Source organism: Camelina sativa, chromosome 5 (assembly GCF_030686135.1).
Source record: "Camelina sativa cultivar CO46 ecotype springtype chromosome 5, ASM3068613v1".
In the NCBI taxonomy this organism is placed as follows: Eukaryota; Viridiplantae; Streptophyta; class Magnoliopsida; order Brassicales; family Brassicaceae; genus Camelina; species Camelina sativa.
This window is the reverse complement of record NC_141884.1, coordinates 19,669,479-19,691,744: the sequence shown is the minus strand read 5'-3', so window position 1 is coordinate 19,691,744 and position 22,266 is coordinate 19,669,479. Positions and strand designations below refer to the sequence as shown.

Below are 22,266 nucleotides of genomic sequence, written 5' to 3'. Positions count from 1 at the left end.
TTGATGTTTCTGTAACCATTAATAATATAAGCTTTTATTTGTCTTGTGTGTATGGCCATCCGATTCAAAGTGAAAGACATCACTTATGGGAGAGATTAGAAAATCTTTCATATCATCGCCAAGATCCTTGGTTACTCATAGGCAATTTCAATGAAATTCTTTCCAACTCTGAAAAATTTGGTGGACCATCTAGAGCTGATTGGACTTTCCGAGACTTTCAACACATGGTAACAATATGTGATCTGGAGGATATACGACACAGAGGAGATAAGTTCTCATGGGTAGGAGAAAGACACACACATACCGTAAAATGCTGTTTGGATAGAGCTTTTCAGAATGGCCCTTGGGGAGCTGCTTTCCCGAATGCTGAGGTTGAATTCTTAGACTTCACAGGATCTGACCATAAACCTAACTACCTAAATTTTAATATTGGATCCTCATATAGACGAAGAAGCTTTTACTTTGATAAACGATTATGCGATGTGGACAATTTCAAAGACGTTGTGAAACAAGGATGGCAAAGACAAACACAAGACATGAATTTATCAATCTCCAATTGTCTCCTGCAGAAAAGCGATGGCTAAGTTGAAACACGAGGTTCAGTTAAACTCTGGAACACGAATCAAGGCTCTGCAGTCACAACTAAACACAACAATGGAAAGTCTCAACTTCACGGTCAGTCAACATATCCCAACTTTAGAAGATGAGTTGACAAAAGCCTATTTGGATGAAGAGAAACATTGGAAACAGAAGAGCAGGAATCAATGGATGAATGAGGGTGATAGAAACACAAGTTTCTTTCAATCCTGTGCTAACACGAGGTACACAAAAAACCAGATAAACTCAATCCAAGATACACATGGGAATACGTTTTATGGACATAAAGCAATAGGAGAGCAGGCACAAACTTTTTTCCAAAAGATATATTCAACTAATGGCCATTCATTTACAAGGGACGTTTTTGTGTATTTTGAATCACAGGTCACACCAGATATGATGAGGATCTCACTCGGCCTTTAGTACACTAGAAATATATGATGCTGTGTGTCAAATTGGAGATGACAGAGCCCCTGGTCCAGATGGACTAACAGCTCGGTTCTATAAATCATGTTGGGACATTGTTGGTTGTGATGTCACACGAGAAATTCAACAGTTTTTTGATACTGGTAACATGCCATCTCAATGGAACCACACAAATATTTGTCTTATCCCAAAAATTGACAATCCGACTACTTTCTCTGATTATCACCCAATTGCTCTATGTAATGTCTTGTACAAAATCATTTCAAAGTGCCTAGTTTGCCGCCTTAAAAAACACTTAAATGGGATAGTCTCGGATGCACAAACAGCTTTTATCCCAGGTCGACTAATCCAAGATAATGTCATGATAGCTCACGAAGTCATGCACTCTTTAAAAGTTTGAAAGCGAGTCTCAAAGTCTTATATGGCGGTCAAGACTGATGTGAGCAAAGCTTATGAGAGAGTAGAGTAGAATTTCTTGAGAACTACTCTGCAGATTTTTGGATTTTGTAATAAATGGATTGATTGGATCATGGCCACTGTCGAATCAGTGAGTTTTTTCTGTACTAATCAATGGCTCACCATATGGACATGTTAAACCTGAAAGAGGCATACGATAAGGGGATCCCCTCTAACCCTATCTATTCATCCTATGTTCGGATATTTTAAGCCATCTCATACAATCACGAGTTGCAGAAGGTGATATCAAAGGTGTCAAGGTTGGCGAAAACACACCAAGAACAACACATCTCCAATTTGCTGACGATTGTCTCTTCTTCTGTCAAGCTAATAGGAGAAATTGCCAGGCTTTGAAAGACGTTTTTGATGTATACGAATACTATTCGGGTCAACAAATCAACACTTCCAAGTCTATGATAACTTTTGGTTCACGTGTGTATGGCACAACTCAAAATCGCTTAAAAGAGATACTTGAGATCCCGAATCAAGGAGGAGGAGAGAAATATCGTGGTTTACCTGAACAATTTGGCAGAAAAAAGAAAGAAATGTTTGAGTATATCATCACTAAGGTGAAACAGAGGACCTTTAGTTGGAGTGCAAAGAGATTATCTCGAGCAGGAAAACAAATAATGCTGAAATCAATAGCACTTGCCATGTCTGTGTATGCAATGTATAGTTTTAAACTACCTAAAGGCGTTACTTCGGACATCGAATTGATACTCATGAACTAGTTGTGGGAAAAAGATGCACAACAAAGAGGAATTTCGTGGATAGCCTGGAAAAAAATTGCAACACTCTAAAAAAGAAGGTGGACTCGGTTTCCGAGATTTAGAAAAGTTCAATGATGCACTTCTAGCAAAACAAGCTTGGCGTTTAATTCAGTATCCAAACTCAATGTTTGCAAGGATTATGAAGGCTCGATACTACCGTGATAATACGATCTTAGATGCAAAACCAAGGAAGAACCAATCTTATGGTTGGTCTTCTTTGCTAGTTGGTATCTCATTGATAAAAAAAAGGGATCAAGATACAATGTTGGAGATGGAAATACAGCAAGAATTGGATTAGACAATGGCATTGACTCTCATCCTCCGAGACCGGTATCTGCCATAAATGATGAAAACAATGAAACTTTAAAAACTCTGATGACGGACTCCAGTGTGATCAGATCATGGAACATTTCGAAGCTCCAAACACATATCAAAGTCGAGGATATAGAACACATTCAAAAGATCTACCTTGCACGCGAAGGCCGACCTGACACATTAACATGGAACTACAGTACTACAGGTGATTACACGGTTAAATCATGCTACTGGCTTTTAACTCATGATCCTTTGTCCTCTGATTTACCACCGGATATACCTCATGGTTCACCTCAACTCAAGAACAAGATCTGGAAACTGCCAGTAATTCCAAAATTAAAACACTTCCTTTGGCGAATTATATCTTGAAGTCTTCCAATTTTGACAAGGTTAAGATCAAGAGGCATGACATTAGATCCTATATGCTCTAGATGTCGTCAATCTGAGGAAACTATCAATCATGCTTTATTCACATGTCCCTTTGCTTTATGGTGTGGCGATTCTCAAGCACTACTCATATAGACATTACTAATTTGGCTTCTGATGCTGAAGAAAATATTTCTAATATCATAAATTCAATCCTTAGCTCTGCTTTTTCAAATAATGAAACAATGCTACCTATCTAGTTATTATGGAGAATTTGGAAAGCAAGAAACAATAGTGTTTTCAATAATTTTCGGGAGAGTCCATCAAAAACGGTATTATGGTCTAAATCAGAAGCAAAACAATACTATAATCTCACACATAAAACTGATAGGCTTCAACAGAGAAGTGATGATAATAGACACACTCATAGATGGACTGCTCCACCGATTGGATTTGTGAAATGTAATTTTGATGCAGCATACAATAACTTCAATCATGAATCAACTGGTGGCTGGATAATTCGCAATAATTTGGGACTGCCTTTAGCTTGGGGTGCAACTAATCTCTTAAATGTCATTTCACCATTAGAAGCGGAAGCAAAAGCTATGCTGGTAGCTTTACAACAATCTTGGATACGAGGCTATACATCAATAATTCTAGAAGACGATTGCGAAGTTCTAATTAATATTATCAATGGTCAGACTAGACACCGACAACTAATCAACATCCTAAAAGATCTAGAGTTTTGGATTTCCAAATTTCAGTTCTTTAGATCTGTGTTCACAAAGAGAAAATGTAATAATGCAGCTCATTTATTGGCCTAATTGGGATGTAATTTTTCTCTTTATTATGTTGAATCTGTAATCAAGCCAGTGTGGCTTCATGAACAACTATGTATTGATCGACCTTAAATCAATATAAAAGCAATTTGAGTAAAAAAAAAAACCTAGGATATTTTTCCAAATTTTCCTTGGAAGACCTAAACTCTTACTTTATTAAAATTTTCTCCCCACGGCGGCTTCGCTTCGCTTCAGATCACACGAGAGAGCCTTTCCCATTTTCGAGTTTTTGAATTCAACCACCACAAGAAGAAGGAACCCCCAAACCGCTCAATCCTCTCACAACCTCTGCGATTCCCGTATCTGACTCCGACTAATCGGAAAGAAAATAATCAAGGTTTCAGCGAGAAGAAAATGGGGAAGAACGAGAAGACGTCTCTAGGGAGAGCCCTAGTGAAGCACCATAACCATATGATCCAAGAAACAAAGGAAAAAGGCAAGTCCTACAAGGATCAACACAAGAAGGTTTTGGAATCTGTTACAGAGGTCAGCGACATCGATGCTATCATCGAACAAGCCGAGGAAGCTGAACGCCTCTTCGCGATTCATCACGATTCCGCAACTCCTGTACCTATCAATATGTGAGTTTCTCGATTTCATTTTGTTTTTTCACATATTTGTTAGATATTATTTGGTTAAAATTGATCGATTCTTCAATCTGTGAGCTCTGTTTATTGATTCATCTAAATCGGTTTGTTTCATATCTGAAGAATTTGCTTTTGAGCTCTGTGTATTGATTATCTAAATTGGTGATTACTGTTGGTGTTTTTGCTCTGAGTCTGAAGAAGCTTCTATGTATTGAATCATTTCTCTCATGAGCTAATTCTTCTTTGTTTGTAAATAGGGACACAGGTTCGAGTTCAAGTGGTATAACAGCTAAAGAATGGAAAGAGCAACGGATGAGAGAAGAGGCTTTACTTGCTAGTAGCCTTCAAGTGCCTCGAAGGTGTGTTGTTGTTTATATTTCCATCTCTTTTGCTTCTTCTTTAGTTTGTTGAGGAGTTACATGAAGTCTTCTTTAGTTTAATGTTCGTTCTCTTTACTATATTCAGACCTCACTGGACACCAAAAATGAATGTGGAACAACTTGATGTTAATGAAAAACAAGCTTTTCTCACATGGCGTCGGAAACTTGCGAGGTTGGTTCTGTTTTACCTCGTTCTTCTTCCTAGTGTTGCAATAAACAAGATTAATATCTGTCACTAGAAGGATATAGCTGTTAGTAGAATGGAGAGTTGCTTATATGCAAGTGTTTGAACCAAGTCAGATCATTTTCTCTATGCTCTAGTACAATGCTTTCTATAAAATAGGGAACAATTTAATTAAGGATAAGTTTAGGAGAAATCGTATTTTAATCAATGCTCATAAGCTAGCGAGTAGCGACTATGTTTACTCTAGTACTTGCTTGCTACAAACTGCAAGGTTTTGGTTGTCACTTATACCACTTAATGGCTTTAGTTTCCATTTTGATTTGTTAAATGATGACTCTGAAGGTTGACGTATTTATCTAATTTTAGCACTTGATAAAGCTGAAGTACTTTGGCAACACATTGTTAGCTCGATGTATGTTTAAGATAGTTTTTTTTTTTTTCAAAGGAAAGCTGGGGAGAGTTTGGGATAGGGTACCAAAACAGTCAAATAAGTTTCGTTTTAACCACTTTTGTTGATTTTATAGTATCCATTTTCACATCTTGAAGCATGTTATTGTTTACTCAAGATATTATTTTCTTGCTGTTTTTGATGTATGGTTTGATTTATATTATATGCAAATTTCCTTGGGACTTAGTGCTATATACTTATGCATGCCTACTTTTATGCTGTATTCAGCCTCGAGGAAAATGAAAAGCTTGTATTGACTCCATTCGAGAAGAATCTTGACATCTGGAGACAGCTATGGCGAGTGCTGGAACGAAGTGATTTGGTATGTTATTTTGTTCAGGATATTTTTTTCGTCTCTTAATGCTCATCTACCTGAATTAAGTTAATTGCAAAAACTCATTGGCTATCTGTACTTCTCTTTCAGATTGTTATGGTTGTTGATGCTAGAGATCCTCTGTTCTATCGGTGCCCTGATCTTGAGGTAACTCTATCTCTGCCAACTCGCAGCTTTTTTTCTTAGTAGAATTTTCCTGATCATATCAAACATTTACGTGAAGATTTGTTCTGACGCAGGCATATGCACAAGAAATTGATGAGCATAAGAAAACAATGCTTCTGGTAAACAAGGCGGATCTTTTACCTACTTATGTCAGGTAAACCAGTGACTTACTGCTCTTTTGCCACTAAACCTTTTGTTTTTTGCTAACCAATTGGGTTGTACATTCTATATGCAGGGAGAAATGGGCGGAATACTTTTCCCGCAACAATATTCTGTTTGTATTCTGGTCAGCCAAAGCTGCTACGGCTACCCTAGAAGGTAAACCCCTGAAAGAACAGTGGAGAGTACCTAATACCTCTCAGAAGATAGACGACCCAGCTGTTAAGGTATATGGAAGGGACGAGCTTTTGGCCCGATTAAAACTTGAGGCTCAAGAGATAGTAAAAATGAAGAAATCTAGAGGAGTTTCCGAAACATCTGCTGAGTCGCACCGTGAACAAGTTGTGGTTGGTTTTGTTGGGTACCCCAATGTAGGAAAGAGTTCGACAATCAACGCTTTGGTAGGTCAGAAGCGAACAGGTGTCACATCTACCCCGGGGAAAACAAAGCATTTTCAGACATTGATTATCTCCGAGGAGCTAATGCTCTGTGATTGCCCTGGTTTAGTCTTCCCTTCATTCTCAAGCTCAAGATATGAAATGATTGCTTCTGGAGTTCTTCCAATAGACCGGATGACTGAGCACCGTGAAGCTATTAAGGTGGTGGCTGAACGTGTTCCTCGGCATGCCATTGAGGATGTGTACAACATCTCTCTACCTAAACCCAAAACCTATGAGCCTCAGTCCCGCCCACCTCTCGCCTCAGAGCTTCTGAGAACATACTGCCTCTCTCGTGGTTATGTTGCCTCTAGTGGACTACCTGATGAGACCAAAGCAGCTAGGCAGATTCTGAAAGATTACATTGAAGGTAAGCTTCCACATTTTGCAATGCCTCCAGAGATGACCCGAGAAGATGAAAACGAGACAGGGGATGATGATACTTTGGGAGCCGAAATAGTTGAAGGTTTACGATCTGTGAAGGAAGGTGAAGAAGCTCCTGGTCTTGGTCTTGATCAGGTTCTAGATGATCTTGATCTTGCAAATGGAATTGGGCCTTCCAAGAAGAAACAGAACAAGAAGTCACATAGGAAAAACTGATTCGGTCTTGATGGAATATCGTGCTGAGAAGTTCCCAGAAACCAACAAGTAATCACGATGCATTGATCAACAAAAGCTGGAGTATATGATACAAAATTGTGGATTTTTCTTATGTAAAAATTGTGAAAAGTTATAACAGCTGTTGGTTAGATGTTATGTTTGTGCAAATACTAGAGATATCGAGAATTTTTCAGCTTGATATTGATGAAGAGTCCTTTGGAGCAGGTTCTGTAAAGCAGCTAAATTGATAACTTAAAATCCAAAAAAAAATCAATAGCCAGACTTTTTAATTGTATACTATTTACGTTTAAGAAACCTTTTATAACCTTTTTATAAATCTAACCCTTTTATAACCTTTTTATTCTCCAGTATCACTCTTGTACTCAATCAACGCACATGCAAGGTTTATAACAATTTTAATATTGCATTGTCTGCTATATTTCATATAGCTATGGACTTCGGAGGAATCCAATAAATGAGAGCAACAAACAAACCGACGCTTGCCAATTTGACCCCAAAAAAAAAAAAAAGAAAGAAAGGAAAAAACCTTGTAAGAACATAAAAATACTTATATTCAAAAAGTGATTTTTTCTTTTCGATGTAAACGTAAATTTTCTTTCTGAAAGTAAATACCTTAACCATGAATTTAAAGAAAATAAGTCTTTTCTTCTTGCTAGATACTTCCAAAACTGGAAATGGCGGTTTGTAAGAAGTTATCTGACTTCAGAGAGTTATGTCATTCTGTTGTAGACGACATTTAATGTCTCATCCTCATGCCATTGCCATTTTCCTTTTCCTCTATGGCTCTATCATTGTTTATTTATTTATTGTATTCCACTTTTATACTTTCTCTATTTGTGTAAATAATGATTTTTAAGGCGTTCGATTCATTTTTACCGTTTATGACTAAATTTCTGTAATATACACAATTTTGACAAAAAAAAACATTGTGATAATATTTGCGATGGATATACAATGAATTTGCTACACAGTTTTTAATTTCATGATAGTAAAAATTGGTAGCAAAACGTTACAATTTGCTACATATTTTCAATATATACAAATCCGTCATTAATAATGAATAATCAAGTAATCAATTACAATACAGTAGTACGTTATAAGCTGTGTTAGGCTACTAGGTTTGGTTCCATGTGTATTGTTTGTAATTGTATTAACATAAATGATGAAACTGCTTCTTAGTACAATGACTATATATGGCTTTTCAGCCTTAACTCTTTTAATATGTTACTAAGTAACAATCCATACTATGTGCGGGATAAATTGATTAAAAACATTATTATAAGTAAAATATTATCTTACAACTAATATCTGTTTGTGTCAAACATAATGTGTAACTAAAGTTTTTTTTATTATTATTCAAAGCTGCATTTCTTTTGTGTAAAAAATATGTTTCTCCCATGAAATCTTTGAATGTGTAAGAGGTTATATGGTAAAGAAAGTATTGATAAAATGTTACTATATATTATAACATGTCTTTTGTGCGGTTTAAAAATCAAATTCATATCTTCTTATATTTTATCCTGTAATCATAACAATTTTGCATGTTTCTTATGTAACCATAACAACATATATTAAATTACACAGTAATTTAATTATTGAATTTTATTATATGTTAGTAATAATCAGATTCTAAACTAATTTTTTTGAAGATAATCTAACTTATTGATTTAATATTTTTGATTAGGCTATTTAAATCTTTTGAGTTAGTCGGTTTGTTAATATTTTCTATAAATGACCGATTATTACAAAAAAGCCATTATAAAAAAATTAATGAAATTCTAAAATCAATGTATTCGTGTAAAAATATATTTCACACGTGAAATATATGAATGTGGTAAAGAAAATATTTATAAAATGTTACAATTTATGGCAATATAAATTTTTGTGTGTTTTAAAAATCAAATTTTTATTTATGGTTTGTCGAGTAACTATAACAATTTTGCATATTCTAATAATCACTCATTTTAAATATATTATGATTTTTTGGTACTAAGTTTAATTATAATGATAAGGGTTATGCCTCATTCCTTTTTAATAGCACATAGATGAATATACAACTAAAATGTATATTCCTATTTTGATTATCAATATTTCCATTTTTTAATCAATAATTATTACTAAATGTTGAGATTAATTAGTTTACATACTTTATATATATATATATATAAATAATCACACATCACGATATCTCTTAATTTGTTGTTATTTTTATATTTATTTACGAATATATATAAATCTATATTTATTGGGAATTAAGTTTCTTTTAATGAGTTGGAGATAATTCATGGATAATATACTCCTTTTTATAATCAATTATAATAACTATTGAAAGCTTGTTATTTAAATTATTATGGTAATAACACTAACATAAAAAGAACATTTCGTTTTTATATGATTTATGCTAATAAGTTATATGTTCTTTTATTTTTATTAACTTTATATTAATTGATATGATTTTTTAGCTTTTTAGAATATTTTACTTATAATCAATATTTATATTGATTTTTAAATTAATATAATTTTGACTTGTATATTTGTAATTATATTTTAGTGAAATTTTGCGTTAAAATAGTATGTAATTATTTAATTAATTTTAATATGTGATAATTAAATTTGTGTGAAAACAGTGACATATCTAGTTATTATTAAGTTAATTGTTTAAAAAAAATATAATGGTATGTTAATGTAATTAAATAGAAAATTTAAGGTTAGTTTGCTAAAAGATGCACAAAACTCTCTAAGGATGACACAAGAGCTTTTTCTTTAGAGTGTTTATCTTTTAATATATAGGGGATAGATAAAATTTACAGATTTGATTATTCATTATTAATTAAAATTAAAATTAAAATTTACAGATTTGATTATTCATTATTAATTTACAGACTACCTGATTTCTGATGAGTGTTGACTAATTAAAATTAAAATTATCTGTCCTTGAAGAAAATAAAAACAACAAAGGGCAGGTTTGTTTGGGCGTTGAGTTCGTCTTCTCTTCTCTGTCCTTTTTCTCTCCTAAAACAAAACAAACAAAAAAAAAACAACTCATTTTCAAATTCTCGGAATCTCTCTTCTCCGATTAACTTTTTTATTTTCTTTTCCGGGAGGATCTCACCGGAGAAAGCTAAGTTAGGGTTCCTATATAAGCGTGAAGATTTTTGGAAACGAGAAACTTTGGATTTGCTATTAAATTAAGAGAAGATGTATTGTCTTTCTTAATTAAAAGCTTTTGATAAATTTTAGGGTTGTGAAAAAAAAAGAAAAGAAAATGGATTTGGATTCGTCTATGGTACCAGAGAATGATCAAGATCCTGTTACTACGGCCACTTCATCATCGTCGCCTATGGAGAAAGAAGCGTCTGAGCAATCAACGGAAGAAGCTGGATCCGAATCCGAATCGGCGTCTTTGACTCCTTCGCCTCCGTCTCCTTCTCCAGGACAACAACAACAACAACAACAACAACCGCAGGTAACGACGGTGGTTGGGCCGAGATGTGCGCCGACGTATTCGGTTGTGAATGCTATTATAGAGAAGAAAGAGGATGGTCCTGGTCCTAGATGTGGACACACGTTGACGGCTGTTCCTGCTGTTGGTGAAGAAGGGACGTCTTGTTACATTGGCCCGAGACTGATCTTGTTTGGTGGTGCTACAGCTCTTGAGGGTAATTCAGGAGGAACCGGAACGCCTACTTCTGCTGGAAGTGCCGGCATTCGTATGTTTTCCGATTTCTCTCCTTACTTTACTTTTCTAATAAAGCTTTAAGCTTTGTGAGGGTGACTCAAGTTTCTTCATTCCTTGATGTTAGATATGCATTAGTTCTTTGTGTATACGAGCCTTGTTTTGGCTTCTTGGTTTTAGGCTTGCCATTGCTGTATTTTGATGTTTGGAATAATGTTTCCTATGCAGGACTTGCGGGTGCAACGGCTGATGTCCATTGTTATGATGTTCTTACTAATAAGTGGTCGAGGTGAGTATAAGATATGAATAGTGATATCTGTATCTTTAACCATTTATTAGTATCCATATTAGAAAAGTGTATGAGATCTATTCATATGTTATTAAGTGTGGAGTTCAATTAATATGATGAAATAATGCTTACAGGCTTACACCATATGGAGAACCACCTAGCCCAAGAGCTGCACATGTTGCTACTGCTGTTGGGACCATGGTAGTTATTCAGGTAGGGGAGGGTTTATTCTTGCTTTTTGTTGTTGTAATGGAGTGTAGTTTAGCAAGGTTGTCATTTATGGTCGGCATTTGAACCTGCTGTCGAATTGTTTTTGTGGCGTAGGGTGGAATAGGTCCTGCTGGTTTATCAGCTGAGGATCTTCACGTTCTTGACCTTACTCAGCAACGGCCACGATGGCACAGGTTCGAATACAAATCTGCATCTTGTGGCAAGCTCAGTCTGAAATTCATTATACTACTTTTGTTACTTGATTTGGAATTATCCTCTTTATATAGGGTTGTTGTTCAGGGTCCTGGACCAGGACCGCGTTATGGACACGTTATGGCACTGGTAGGACAGAGGTATCTCATGGCAATTGGTGGAAATGATGGTAAGCAATTTTACTCGCTACCTCATTAATAGTGTATTTATATTCTCCTTAAATAGCTCCTTTTCCCTTATCCTTAAATTACCAGGAAAACGTCCATTAGCTGATGTATGGGCTTTGGACACTGCTGCCAAACCTTATGAATGGCGTAAGCTGGAACCAGAAGGGGAAGGTCCACCTCCATGCATGTAATTTAGCTTCCTTGGCTTCATTAGTTTGATGTGATCTTGGCTCTCTTAAGTGATATAGATCTCTTGGGTTTGTGCGTTATGACTAGGTATGCAACTGCAAGTGCACGGTCTGATGGCCTTCTTCTTCTCTGTGGTGGAAGAGATGCGAATAGTGTGGTAAGCCAAAGAGTTTTTGCATCCATGTTAGTCCCTGGTTTGGAAATAGACATTTGCTTTACATTGAGGTTTTAAGTTTGTCACCTTGAGGGAATCCAAATGTTATATTCCTCTCAGCTACCATTAGATTTAACTCTGCAGTGAACAAACTTGTTCTGTTTCAATTAGGTGATAGGGGAATAGCTCCTCTTTAAATTAATTCAGACAAGAGTTCAAGTAGAAAATTAGCTTACCATGTTTGCATAAAAGTGAAAAATTAGAGTTTAAGAGGTTCTTTGTCCATCTTGATCTTAAATGTTTGATTGCCATACTTAATATGTCTTTGTGTACCTTTGCATGATAGCCCCTAGCTAGTGCATATGGACTTGCCAAGCACAGGGATGGACGTTGGGAATGGGCCATAGCCCCTGGTGTCTCACCTTCTCCTAGATACCAGCATGCAGCAGTATGAGACGCTTCTTCCTTTCTTTTCTTTTCTTTTCTTATCTAGTTCCATCAGAAAAAATAACTTTTAGTGGAACATTTCAGGTCTTTGTAAACGCAAGACTCCATGTCTCTGGTGGGGCACTTGGTGGTGGACGTATGGTAGAAGACTCATCCAGTGTTGCAGGTTAGCAAAAGGAAAGACACAATCGTATGTTTGTGTTGTTTTGGAGTTTTTAATGACTTAAACCGATGAATATGTTTTTTTATACAACTTTAGGCTGTCTTAATATATGAATTGTTACTGAAATATATTGTTTCTAAAAGCATGGTTATAGTCGTCCTTTCTCTAAGCTGTATCATTCTTCCCAGTGGATAGTGAAGCCAACATTTGATATAATATTTGAGTTTCATCTAAAACTATCGAACAGAGATTGTAAAATATTGTTCATTCATCTATTGTAGAAGGAGCGACATAATTCTATTCATAATAAATACTACATGAATTCATCTGAGCTTCTCTGACTGGTTCATGTTTTTCGCTTTGTTCAGTGTTGGATACTGCAGCAGGTGTATGGTGTGATACAAAATCGGTTGTTACTAGTCCTAGAACTGGTAGATATAGTGCTGAGGCAGCTGGTGGTGATGCTTCTGTTGAGTTGACTAGGCGTTGCAGACATGCTGCTGCTGCAGTGGGTGATTTGATATTCATCTATGGTGGTTTGCGTGGAGGTAACAGAAAAAAGCTTGACAGCTGTTATAGGCAGTCTACCATTACTTGTTTTTCCATGAGAATGAACCATTTTTGCAGCATCTGAGACCCAGTGATTCTGTAAATTTGGTATAATATTTTATCGAGTTGCCAACTGTATGATAATGTAGGATTACACACTTTTTAAATAGGTAGTTTGATCTTTTGTTGAAGTCTGGGACTGTTGTATTATCAATATTAGCTAGTTTAAACTTTATAGAATCTCTCTCTTCACCAAATATCAATGCATTTTTTTTCAATAATATTCTGTTGGTGCTTCAGGAGTGTTACTTGATGACCTATTGGTTGCTGAAGATCTTGCTGCTGCTGAAACAACATCTGCTGCCTCTCACGCTGCTGCGGCAGCAGCAGCAACAAACTCACCACCTGGCCGTTCACCTGGAAGATATGGATTTTCTGATGAAAGGACAGGGGAGTTACTGGAATCAGCTCCTGATGCTGTGGTACTGGGAAGTCCTGTTGCACCCCCTGTAAATGGTGATATGTATACTGATATAAGCACTGAAAATGCAATGGTCCCAGGAACTAGGTTAGTGTCTTGATTTGGGGATGTGTCGTAATGTTAGCGCACCTATGCATATCATTATGAAAAATATTTATCAACCAACATTGTAGGAGAACAAGCAAAGGTGTGGAGTATCTCGTTGAAGCATCTGCTGCGGAAGCTGAGGCTATCAGTGCAACTTTAGCTGCTGCGAAGGCACGGCAGGTCAATGGTGAAGTTGAACTGCCGGATAGGGATCGTGGTGCTGAGGCTACACCCAGTGGAAAACCGTCAGTGTCATTAATTAAGCCTGATTCTGCAGTACCCAACAGTGTTATTCCTGCAGGGGTTCGACTTCATCATAGAGCTGTGAGTCAAACTAACTCTTGTCATATAAAATCTGTCATTTCACAACATTTTTCCTCTTCATTTAATAATGGTGTATTATCCTAATTTCATATTTTGACTTCGCATTTATTTTTGAAATTTTTGTAAGGTGGTGGTTGCTGCAGAAACAGGTGGAGCCTTAGGTGGAATGGTTAGACAGTTGTCCATTGATCAATTTGAAAATGAGGGACGGCGTGTTAGCTATGGGACACCTGAAAGTGCTACAGCAGCTAGGAAATTATTAGATCGTCAGATGTCAATCAATAGTGTTCCGAAAAAGGTAGATAGTTTTGCTCTTTTAATGAACTGGTGCAAGAAAGCATTATGTCCATGATTGTGGATTTAGGAGAACAGTTATACATTTATTACATTTTCCTGCATAAGATTGCTTGCTTGAACAGCTGTAGAAATTTCTTCTTGTTGTGGCACTGGTCATTTGGTTGGTCTCATAGGAATAAGAAGTGTTGCTAGATACTGTAGATGTGTATTACCCCTTGTTTTAATAGGATTGGAACTTATTTGTTCAGAAGTGTTGTTAGATACTGTAGATGTGTATTACCCCTTGGTTTAATAGGATTGGAAACTTATTTGTACAGAAGAGTTGCTAGATACTGTAGATGTGTATAAACCCCTTGGTTTAATAAGATTGGAAACTTATTTGTACAGTCATGTGGTACTACTTGATGTTGTGTATTGTTTAACAGTATGAGGTGCCAAGTTGACATTCAATACTTTCCAATGAAGTAACAACTCGATTTTATTAGGTTGTAGCTCATCTTTTGAAACCTCGAGGGTGGAAGCCTCCAGTTCGACGCCAGTTTTTCTTGAATTGCAATGAAATAGCTGATCTTTGCGACAGTGCAGAACGTATTTTCTCGAGCGAACCTACTGTGTTACAGCTTAGAGCCCCGATTAAGATATTTGGTGATTTGCATGGTCAGTTTGGGGATCTCATGCGCCTTTTTGATGAATATGGTTCACCATCAACAGCTGGAGACATATCGTAAGTGTGCAGCTTAATCTCCAACGATATATGATTGCTACTTTTGATCTGACATTACTGAGTGTGTAAAATGGTTTCAGATATATCGATTACCTCTTTTTAGGGGACTATGTTGATCGGGGTCAACACAGCCTAGAGACAATTACACTTCTGCTTGCGTTAAAGGTAGTTTTAGAGCACCATATAAGTGCCCTCTATTCTGGTATTATAAACGCTACAGGAAAGAGTATAATGTTCAATGGTTGACACTGCAGGTTGAATACCAACACAACGTACATCTGATTCGTGGAAACCATGAAGCTGCCGATATTAATGCCCTTTTTGGTTTCCGGATAGAGTGTATTGAGCGAATGGTAGTGTCTCATCATCTCTGTCAATCTCTTGTTTCCACTTTTAGGTTCTCATGTCGTGGCTACTTTGCAGGGTGAACGTGATGGGATCTGGGTATGGCACCGAATTAACCGTTTATTCAATTGGCTACCTCTGGCTGCACTGATTGAGAAGAAAATTATCTGTATGCATGGGGGAATTGGTCGGTCGATAAATCATGTAGAGCAGATAGAAAATATCCAACGTCCGATTACAATGGAAGCAGGCTCAATCGTGCTTATGGATTTACTATGGTCAGTTCATGTCAAATTCTATTATTCAATGTTTTTTTCTTGATCAATGTCTCACCAGTATGTCATTTTGCAATCTGTTAGGTCCGATCCAACTGAAAATGACAGTGTTGAAGGTTTGAGGCCCAATGCTAGAGGTCCTGGATTGGTTACTTTTGGGGTGAGTGGTATTTTCCTTCTGTTTCATACATATCTGTTGATTACCTACTTTCCCTTCCTATCGTCTCCTCTCCTCGTACTCATATACATCTGGTTGTTGATCCATCCTTCCCTCTTCATTTTGAGCTTCTGACGTGTGAAGAAGTGAACTTGTTTTGCTTGACCCTTGCGACTCTAGACTTATTCATAGGCTTTTTAGACAGTAGTACTGAAAAATATACCGCTAATTTGCTTCCATAAGTATACATCGACAATGATACTGAAGAATATAATTCTAATTCGCGTGGATAAGTATATCCACTAGTTCTATTACTGACCAAGACTTTTGCGATTACAGCCTGACCGTGTCATGGAGTTCTGCAACAACAATGATCTTCAATTGATTGTACGAGCGCATGAATGCGTAATGGACGGATTCGAGCGTTTCGCCCAGGGGCATTTGATCACACTCTTTTCGGCTACAAACTATTGTGGTATGTCTATGGAACCGAACACTCTCTACTAAGCCGGGAAAAAAAAATCCTGATCTAATAAAATCATATTATGTTCCTTATCAGGTACTGCAAACAATGCCGGGGCTATCTTGGTGTTGGGGAGAGATCTTGTTGTGGTTCCTAAGCTTATCCATCCATTGCCTCCAGCAATTACCTCACCTGAAACTTCACCAGAAAGACATATAGAGGACACATGGATGCAGGTTTTTATCTCTGAAACAGAGACTAATCTTTCTTTCTTTTTCATCCGGAAATGGCATGACTGAGCATTTTTATATATTGTAGGAGTTAAACGCAAATCGACCACCAACACCAACAAGAGGACGCCCACAAAATCCAAATGACCGGGGTTCTCTTGCTTGGATATAAACCCCAGCCAGAGAAAGAGAGACGCGTGCGAGAGTACATACTTCTCCCGATAGCCGCCTCTTGCTGATCCTCATGTTGTGTACAGATCCAACCAAACCGTTCGTGATCCACAATGTGCTATTTTACCGACGAGATGGATCACACTGAGAGTCGATGAGGGTTTTGAGATCTTGGGGGAGTTTCATAGGTCAGATTGAAAAGGGTTTAGTCAGGTCGGTGGTGAGTAGTATTATTTGTTGGGTAAAAGGGTTTTTGTCATTTTTTATATGTTGTCTTCACTTTTTTGTTCTTTCTTAGTATTTGATTAATCACTTATTATACATGTGGTATTGGTCTTTTGGCGAGGTACACAACACAAGTGAGTAGAATTTTAGAGGTGTATTAGTTTTGGGGTAATTTATGTATCATATAGAGAGAGAGAGGTGTTGGCGTTTGTGTATTCCTCCATTCATATTTTTTACATGTAATTTGTAACCATGGTTTTGTGTGTTTTTGTTACCAATTTTTTTTTTTTTATTATCATATTCCCATTTCTAAAAGTTTTTGTCACTTTTTGTCTTATATTGTTTGGTACGGAAGTGTTCCACTCAATTTCATTCCCTTTACAACCATTTACAAACACTGTGGGAATGACATGCACGTACCTATTAAGCCATTCCTGAATAAGCTAGAATTTGTGTATTCGTTTCCTTTTCAACACATTTTGCAAAGAATAAGGATATAACTTTAGCTATTCTCAGTCACCTATAAACAATTTTTTTAAACTCAAAGAACTAAACTCATAAGTTCATTACTAACGAATAGCGAGCTTATAGTTCGGTCGTAAAAGGAGCATATCTTGAAACAAACACAATAATAAGAGAGAGAAAGTCGAGCGAGTGTGATACACGCGCGGCGATTTTTTCTCTTCCACCGTTTCTTCTTCTTCTGACTACAACCGCGTGCTCCGATCTGGGTCCTCCGTCAATTCCGGTGACTGCGAGGACCCCTCGGCCCATGGTTCTTCACTCGCGACTCTTTGCATGTTACCGGCGAAGCTGATGGACGGAATCAAGGGAGCAGTGGAGAGGAGAAGAATCCGCGAGACGCCGATGGCAAGAGCTCTGCCGGAGGAGTTGCTACGCGGAGTGGAAGAGGGAGATTCACGGCGACGAACGAGAGAAGAAGGCAGATAGATCGGAGGATTGGAGATCTTGGAGGCTTCGCGGGATCGGTTACGATAGGGGAGGTAGTCTCCGATCCGGCGAAGCTAAACCACCGTCGAAGGCCCGCTTATCTACTCCCTGCTGCCTCTCTCTCTCACGACTGAGCGTGAAAACCTCCTCGACAAAAGGCAGATCGGATCTCTTCCTCCTTCCCAAAACGGCTCTACGGTGGCAGGACGGCAAACGGATCTTGGATCACCGTCTCTGTTCGGCTACCGTCGTCCAGACTCACCGGAGGTCCTGTTCCGGCTGAGTATCCGCAAGTATGGGCGGCGGCTGCAAACGAGTTTTTCGTTCTGCAGATTAGGGTTTCATGGTTCCCGGTTAAGTTCGGTTTGTGAACCCGGCCGGTTTTGTTTCCATCGGTTTAGCTTTGGTTAACTGTAAATGAGTTGGACCCTAGGGATTTATGTATATGGGCCTACTCCGGAAATATCCCATTGGGCATTATATTTTATTAATTGAATACCTTTTAACAAAAAAAAAGGAGCATATCCAAAAAAAAAAAAAAAAAAAAAATCATATTTAGGTTTGATGAACAAAAGATAGAAAAAAATACAAAATATGTGAAGAGACTTGTTGGGGATTCCGGGGACACATATGCAAACACATACATTCATAAAGACATAACATGGATCTCATGGTTGATCTAATTTTCATTTACACCCATATATATGTCAAGCCTTCATTGTTTTGCCATCGTGATCAACGAATCAACGTCTTGATCAACATCTTCGTAGCAAAACTAACTTAGACTTGACTGTATAAAGCCACATACTAGACCTAGTTTCTTTATCTTGGTATGGTTATCTACATTTTTATCAAAACCTATACTTAAATCATCTCTTCTCCATCTAAACACACCTATTAACACATCCATTTCTCGACACCATCAAAAGGCCAAGGCTATACACAAAATACATACGTAAGAAACAAGCATAAAATATATCATCACTATTGATTTGTTCTAATCCATGATTTGATAAGTTGAAGAGGGATATATGCCCGAGATCTCAGTTCCATGACTTGTCGATCCGAACTGAATGTTGTTAAAGGTTTGGTCGCAAGAATGAGGCAGGCCAAGAGAAAGGGAGACGCCATTTCCAACCATTGTGTGATAGTTTTCAAACCCTCCATTGAAATGGATGAAGTTAGCTTGATTCATGTGTTGCTTCCTGAACCTTCCTATAGAGCAACTTGAGGATAAATTTGGCATAGGGGTTCCGTTTTCATTGAATCCTTGATAAAAGGTGGGTAAGATCGAGTTCGAAGATTCATCTGAAGTGGAATTATTGTAAGGTTGCTTAGAAGATGAACCGTTGGTACTATGTTCATTTGGGTTACTTCCTTTTCTGCTTTCTTCAATATTCATTTCTTCCAAATACAATTCCTCCACCATTGGCTTCCACACTCGAACTCGAGCATTTATGAACCAATTAGACACCTACATCCATTTTACACAAAATTTCATGAATAATTCCTTTTTTTTTGTTTTATTATTACTCATCAAAAGTGTACTCCATACAAAAACATATAAATGTAATTAGTAACTAGATGTTAAAAAATGTAATTAGTAACTTTACAAATAAACATTTCATTTTGTTTTACAAATCATCGCTATTATATTGATTAAGTTAAGTATAATAAACATATAAACATCATTTAATATATATATATATATATATATGAAAATCATCTATCTAATACTTTTACAATACTAATTTGGTTCACTTGATTTTTTTTAGAATTCTTGGGGGTTTTTAAGGACTAGCTAGAAAGTATACATATATGAACATCATCTATCTAATAATTTGGTTCACTTGATTTGTTTTTCAGAATTCTTGGGCTTTTCGGACTAGCTAGAAAAGAAAAGATAAAAGATAAGCTATTATCTTATTCAAAGTAATATTTTGATCAGCATAAAATTTGCTAGAATATATAATTTACCTATAGTTTTACGTGTTCTCGAGTCTCTTTGTTAGATGATGTTATGAAAATTGTATAGAAAATATGGGACATTTAACATTAACAAACAAAATTATGTTGTCACTCGTCAAACTTCTAATAATCAAAATCATTTACCTGACTCTTAGTAAGTCCAGTCTGTTTGGCAAGCATTACCTTATCCAAATCCCTCGGATATCTATACAAACCAAAACAAGAACCATTGATTCTTCCATAACCTTATTTATAGTTTCCTTTGTTTCAAGGTCCCATCATTCTAATATATCGACTATAATCGAAACAAAAACTAAAGATAGAACTAAACGTTACTTACGGATGAAGAAAATGCTCAAAGAGCCAAGCTCGTAGAATGGAAACAGCTTTTTCGGGCAAACCTCTTTGCGGTCTCCAAGCATTTGAATGGTGATGTGCCATCTTCCCCAAATGCATAAGCTGCTCGTCAGATTCCTTTTTCCCCAACAGCTTGTTTACGTGTTTGATTTGCAAACAAATCATGTCTCTTACAACACGAAACTTCTTTGATATTGTTTGTAACGCCGTATGTGTGTACGGGTTTGCTGAGCCTAAACCCGCTTCTTGCTCAAACGATGAGATTATAGTCTGCATTTGGTCATGGTATTGCTTGTATCTTTGTTCAACCTGTGTACATCTCCCAAATCAGTTACCAATCTTAATTTAAACGTTTACTTATCAACAAAATATACTTAACACTAGATCATTTTTTTTCGTCATGGCTTAACATGTATAGGAATTTTTTTCCCTTTCTCATGTAAAGGTTATTCTTTTAGTGAGCTACTAAATCTTCTTCTTCTTTTTTTTTTTTTTTTTTTTCTTTTTAGCCAAGAAAGTTCCGGACCTATTCCCATGTGCTCGGGACCAACCTTTGATGCCTAACAAAAGTCCGAAATATGTTAAACACTGTCTTTTTGTCAAGGTAAAAAAATCCACAATGGCCAACATAAAAACAGCGTGATGGATTGCACTTGAGTCCTAATCTCAACCTTAAATAAAAGTACATTCTTAGCATTTCTCACATAGTTGATGTTATACACTTAAAATTTCTTATATTGTTTTATGCCACACATATATCTATATAGGTAGGTACAAATGAATTACCTTTTCCACCATGGAGATGAGCTTTCCTCTCTTCATCTCCAACTCCTGGCGATAAGCCGCCACGCCAGGCTTATGGCCACCAACGATGTCCCCTTTTCCATAAATCGCTGACTCTTTACTCATTATTGATTCTTGTTTGGCGCCAGGGCTACCGTTTCCAACATTGACAATCTCATTGAGCAATTGTTGAGCAGCTCTCAAGTAGATCGGAGTCAAACCCCTGAAGACTTCTTCGTATGAATACGTAGAGACAGAAGAATTTACTTGTACTATATGATCTTCTACTTCATCTCGAGGTCCATGTTGTTGAGACCCAAAGCACAAGTTGTAGGAGTGATAGTTATGAGCATTAGTGGTTATCGTCGGCTCGGGGAATGGATTCAGATTCATCATAAAAAGATCAGAAGAGGGTTCTCTCATATTAGATTCTCCATGAAAGAAAGAAGCCATTTATTCTGAAGAATTAGCCACAAAAAAAAAAACATGGAATTCAAGAACAATCTCAAACTATAATATAAAACTGACCTGACGTTATCTCCTATAGCATAGGAAAGAAAAGGTAAACAAAAGATCATGAAATTAAAGATATGTGGCACATCAAGAAAACTAACTAACCCTTTTTTTAATATATAATAAGAAATGATATGATGAGCAGCAAGTTATGGGTGTGAGTTTCTCATTGTCTTCTTCAACGTGTCGTTCTCTCTGCTTGCGATGATCATCTAATACTGTTCTCTGCTTCAATGATCCGTCTGTCAACTAGAAAGACCAATAAGTCGCCTTTATAAATAAATTATGTGATTGGACTTTTCAGAAATGAGAAATATATACTTTTCTTCTTTTTTCTTTCTCATTGGACAACTAAACAGTGACACTCACGATTATTTGTCTTCTTTGTGATGGTGTTTCGAAGTTCAAAGTTTCTATTACAAAGATTATTTTTATCTTAGCTTACATAACATGATATATCCAAGGCATCTTAGGCATGAATCAGACGATTCACAATCACACCCAAGAGTTTATGCAAAAGAACCATAGAATAGTTTTAATATATAGCTTAATCATAAAGATTTCTTTATAACAATAAATATATTTTTCTTATATTTATATTACGTTGTATAAAGTGAAATCAGTTTTTTAAAAGTTGAAAACTAATGACTTGTTTATTTTATTTATTTATTTATTTTATTTTTTATTTTGTCAAGGACTAATGACTTGTTTATATGATTAGAAATCCGGATAAATATTGAAAAGTGTAGCTAGCATATTTTGTTTAAGCTCGAC

The 22,266-nt window shown here is 36.5% G+C and overlaps 4 protein-coding genes across 5 annotated transcripts; 3 read left to right on the top strand and 1 right to left on the bottom strand.

Moving 5' to 3' along the window:
• The first annotated feature begins 576 nt into the window (after window positions 1–576).
• Window positions 577–2,933, top strand: LOC147944048 (uncharacterized). Its single transcript, XM_087512432.1, has 3 exons — window positions 577–821; window positions 1,691–2,149; window positions 2,426–2,933. The coding sequence occupies exons 1-3, from the start codon at window positions 577–579 to the stop codon at window positions 2,931–2,933; spliced, it is 1,212 nt and encodes a 403-aa protein (XP_087368558.1).
• An 846-nt stretch (window positions 2,934–3,779) lies between these two features.
• Window positions 3,780–7,287, top strand: LOC104787006 (GTPase LSG1-1). Its single transcript, XM_010512497.3, has 7 exons — window positions 3,780–4,350; window positions 4,614–4,715; window positions 4,822–4,908; window positions 5,597–5,690; window positions 5,793–5,849; window positions 5,942–6,021; window positions 6,103–7,287. The coding sequence occupies exons 1-7, from the start codon at window positions 4,124–4,126 to the stop codon at window positions 7,061–7,063; spliced, it is 1,608 nt and encodes a 535-aa protein (XP_010510799.2). The 5' UTR covers window positions 3,780–4,123; the 3' UTR covers window positions 7,064–7,287.
• A 2,693-nt stretch (window positions 7,288–9,980) lies between these two features.
• Window positions 9,981–17,235, top strand: LOC104789286 (serine/threonine-protein phosphatase BSL3). Its single transcript, XM_087450451.1, has 21 exons — window positions 9,981–10,794; window positions 10,989–11,049; window positions 11,184–11,262; window positions 11,374–11,453; window positions 11,547–11,641; window positions 11,727–11,826; window positions 11,916–11,985; window positions 12,329–12,430; window positions 12,514–12,595; window positions 12,961–13,140; window positions 13,442–13,709; window positions 13,796–14,033; window positions 14,161–14,331; window positions 14,816–15,054; window positions 15,135–15,219; window positions 15,309–15,407; window positions 15,478–15,677; window positions 15,759–15,834; window positions 16,171–16,306; window positions 16,391–16,530; window positions 16,613–17,235. The coding sequence occupies exons 1-21, from the start codon at window positions 10,350–10,352 to the stop codon at window positions 16,694–16,696; spliced, it is 3,030 nt and encodes a 1,009-aa protein (XP_087306577.1). The 5' UTR covers window positions 9,981–10,349; the 3' UTR covers window positions 16,697–17,235.
• A 1,252-nt stretch (window positions 17,236–18,487) lies between these two features.
• LOC104787005 (BEL1-like homeodomain protein 5) lies at window positions 18,488–21,781 on the bottom strand. 2 transcript variants are annotated; one of them, XM_010512495.2, is made up of 5 exons: window positions 21,598–21,781; window positions 20,983–21,437; window positions 20,180–20,505; window positions 19,984–20,044; window positions 18,488–19,345 (listed from the first exon to the last, which is right to left on the bottom strand). In XM_010512495.2, the coding sequence occupies exons 2-5, from the start codon at window positions 21,430–21,432 to the stop codon at window positions 18,869–18,871; spliced, it is 1,314 nt and encodes a 437-aa protein (XP_010510797.1). In that variant the 5' UTR covers window positions 21,433–21,437; window positions 21,598–21,781; the 3' UTR covers window positions 18,488–18,868. The 2 variants fall into 2 exon arrangements, with proteins under 2 accessions (XP_010510797.1, XP_010510798.1); XM_010512496.2 differs by lacking the exon at window positions 21,598–21,781 and adding an exon at window positions 21,508–21,589 and having other exon boundaries at window positions 20,983–21,410.
• Window positions 21,782–22,266: the final 485 nt, after the last annotated feature.

Bases quoted from the DNA above. Each gene is read 5' to 3' on its own strand.
- LOC104787005 (XM_010512495.2), bottom strand. From the start codon at position 21,432: ATGGCTTCTTTCTTTCATGGAGAATCTAATATGAGAGAACCCTCTTCT. The intron at 20,045-20,179 runs GTAAGTAACGTT...TGGTTTGTATAG, and splicing joins TTTGAGCATTTTCTTCATCC to ATATCCGAGGGATTTGGATA. The intron at 19,346-19,983 runs GTAAATGATTTT...AAATGGATGTAG, and splicing joins CTGGACTTACTAAGAGTCAG to GTGTCTAATTGGTTCATAAA.
- LOC147944048 (XM_087512432.1), top strand. From the start codon at position 577: ATGGCTAAGTTGAAACACGAGGTTCAGTTAAACTCTGGAACACGAATC. The intron at 822-1,690 runs GTACACAAAAAA...GGATATTTTAAG, and splicing joins CAATCCTGTGCTAACACGAG to CCATCTCATACAATCACGAG. The intron at 2,150-2,425 runs GTATAGTTTTAA...ATACGATCTTAG, and splicing joins GCCATGTCTGTGTATGCAAT to ATGCAAAACCAAGGAAGAAC.
- LOC104789286 (XM_087450451.1), top strand. From the start codon at position 10,350: ATGGATTTGGATTCGTCTATGGTACCAGAGAATGATCAAGATCCTGTT. The intron at 11,986-12,328 runs GTAAGCCAAAGA...TTTGCATGATAG, and splicing joins GAAGAGATGCGAATAGTGTG to CCCCTAGCTAGTGCATATGG. The intron at 13,141-13,441 runs GTAACAGAAAAA...TTGGTGCTTCAG, and splicing joins CTATGGTGGTTTGCGTGGAG to GAGTGTTACTTGATGACCTA.
- LOC104787006 (XM_010512497.3), top strand. From the start codon at position 4,124: ATGGGGAAGAACGAGAAGACGTCTCTAGGGAGAGCCCTAGTGAAGCAC. The intron at 4,716-4,821 runs GTGTGTTGTTGT...TACTATATTCAG, and splicing joins AGCCTTCAAGTGCCTCGAAG to ACCTCACTGGACACCAAAAA. The intron at 5,850-5,941 runs GTAACTCTATCT...GTTCTGACGCAG, and splicing joins ATCGGTGCCCTGATCTTGAG to GCATATGCACAAGAAATTGA.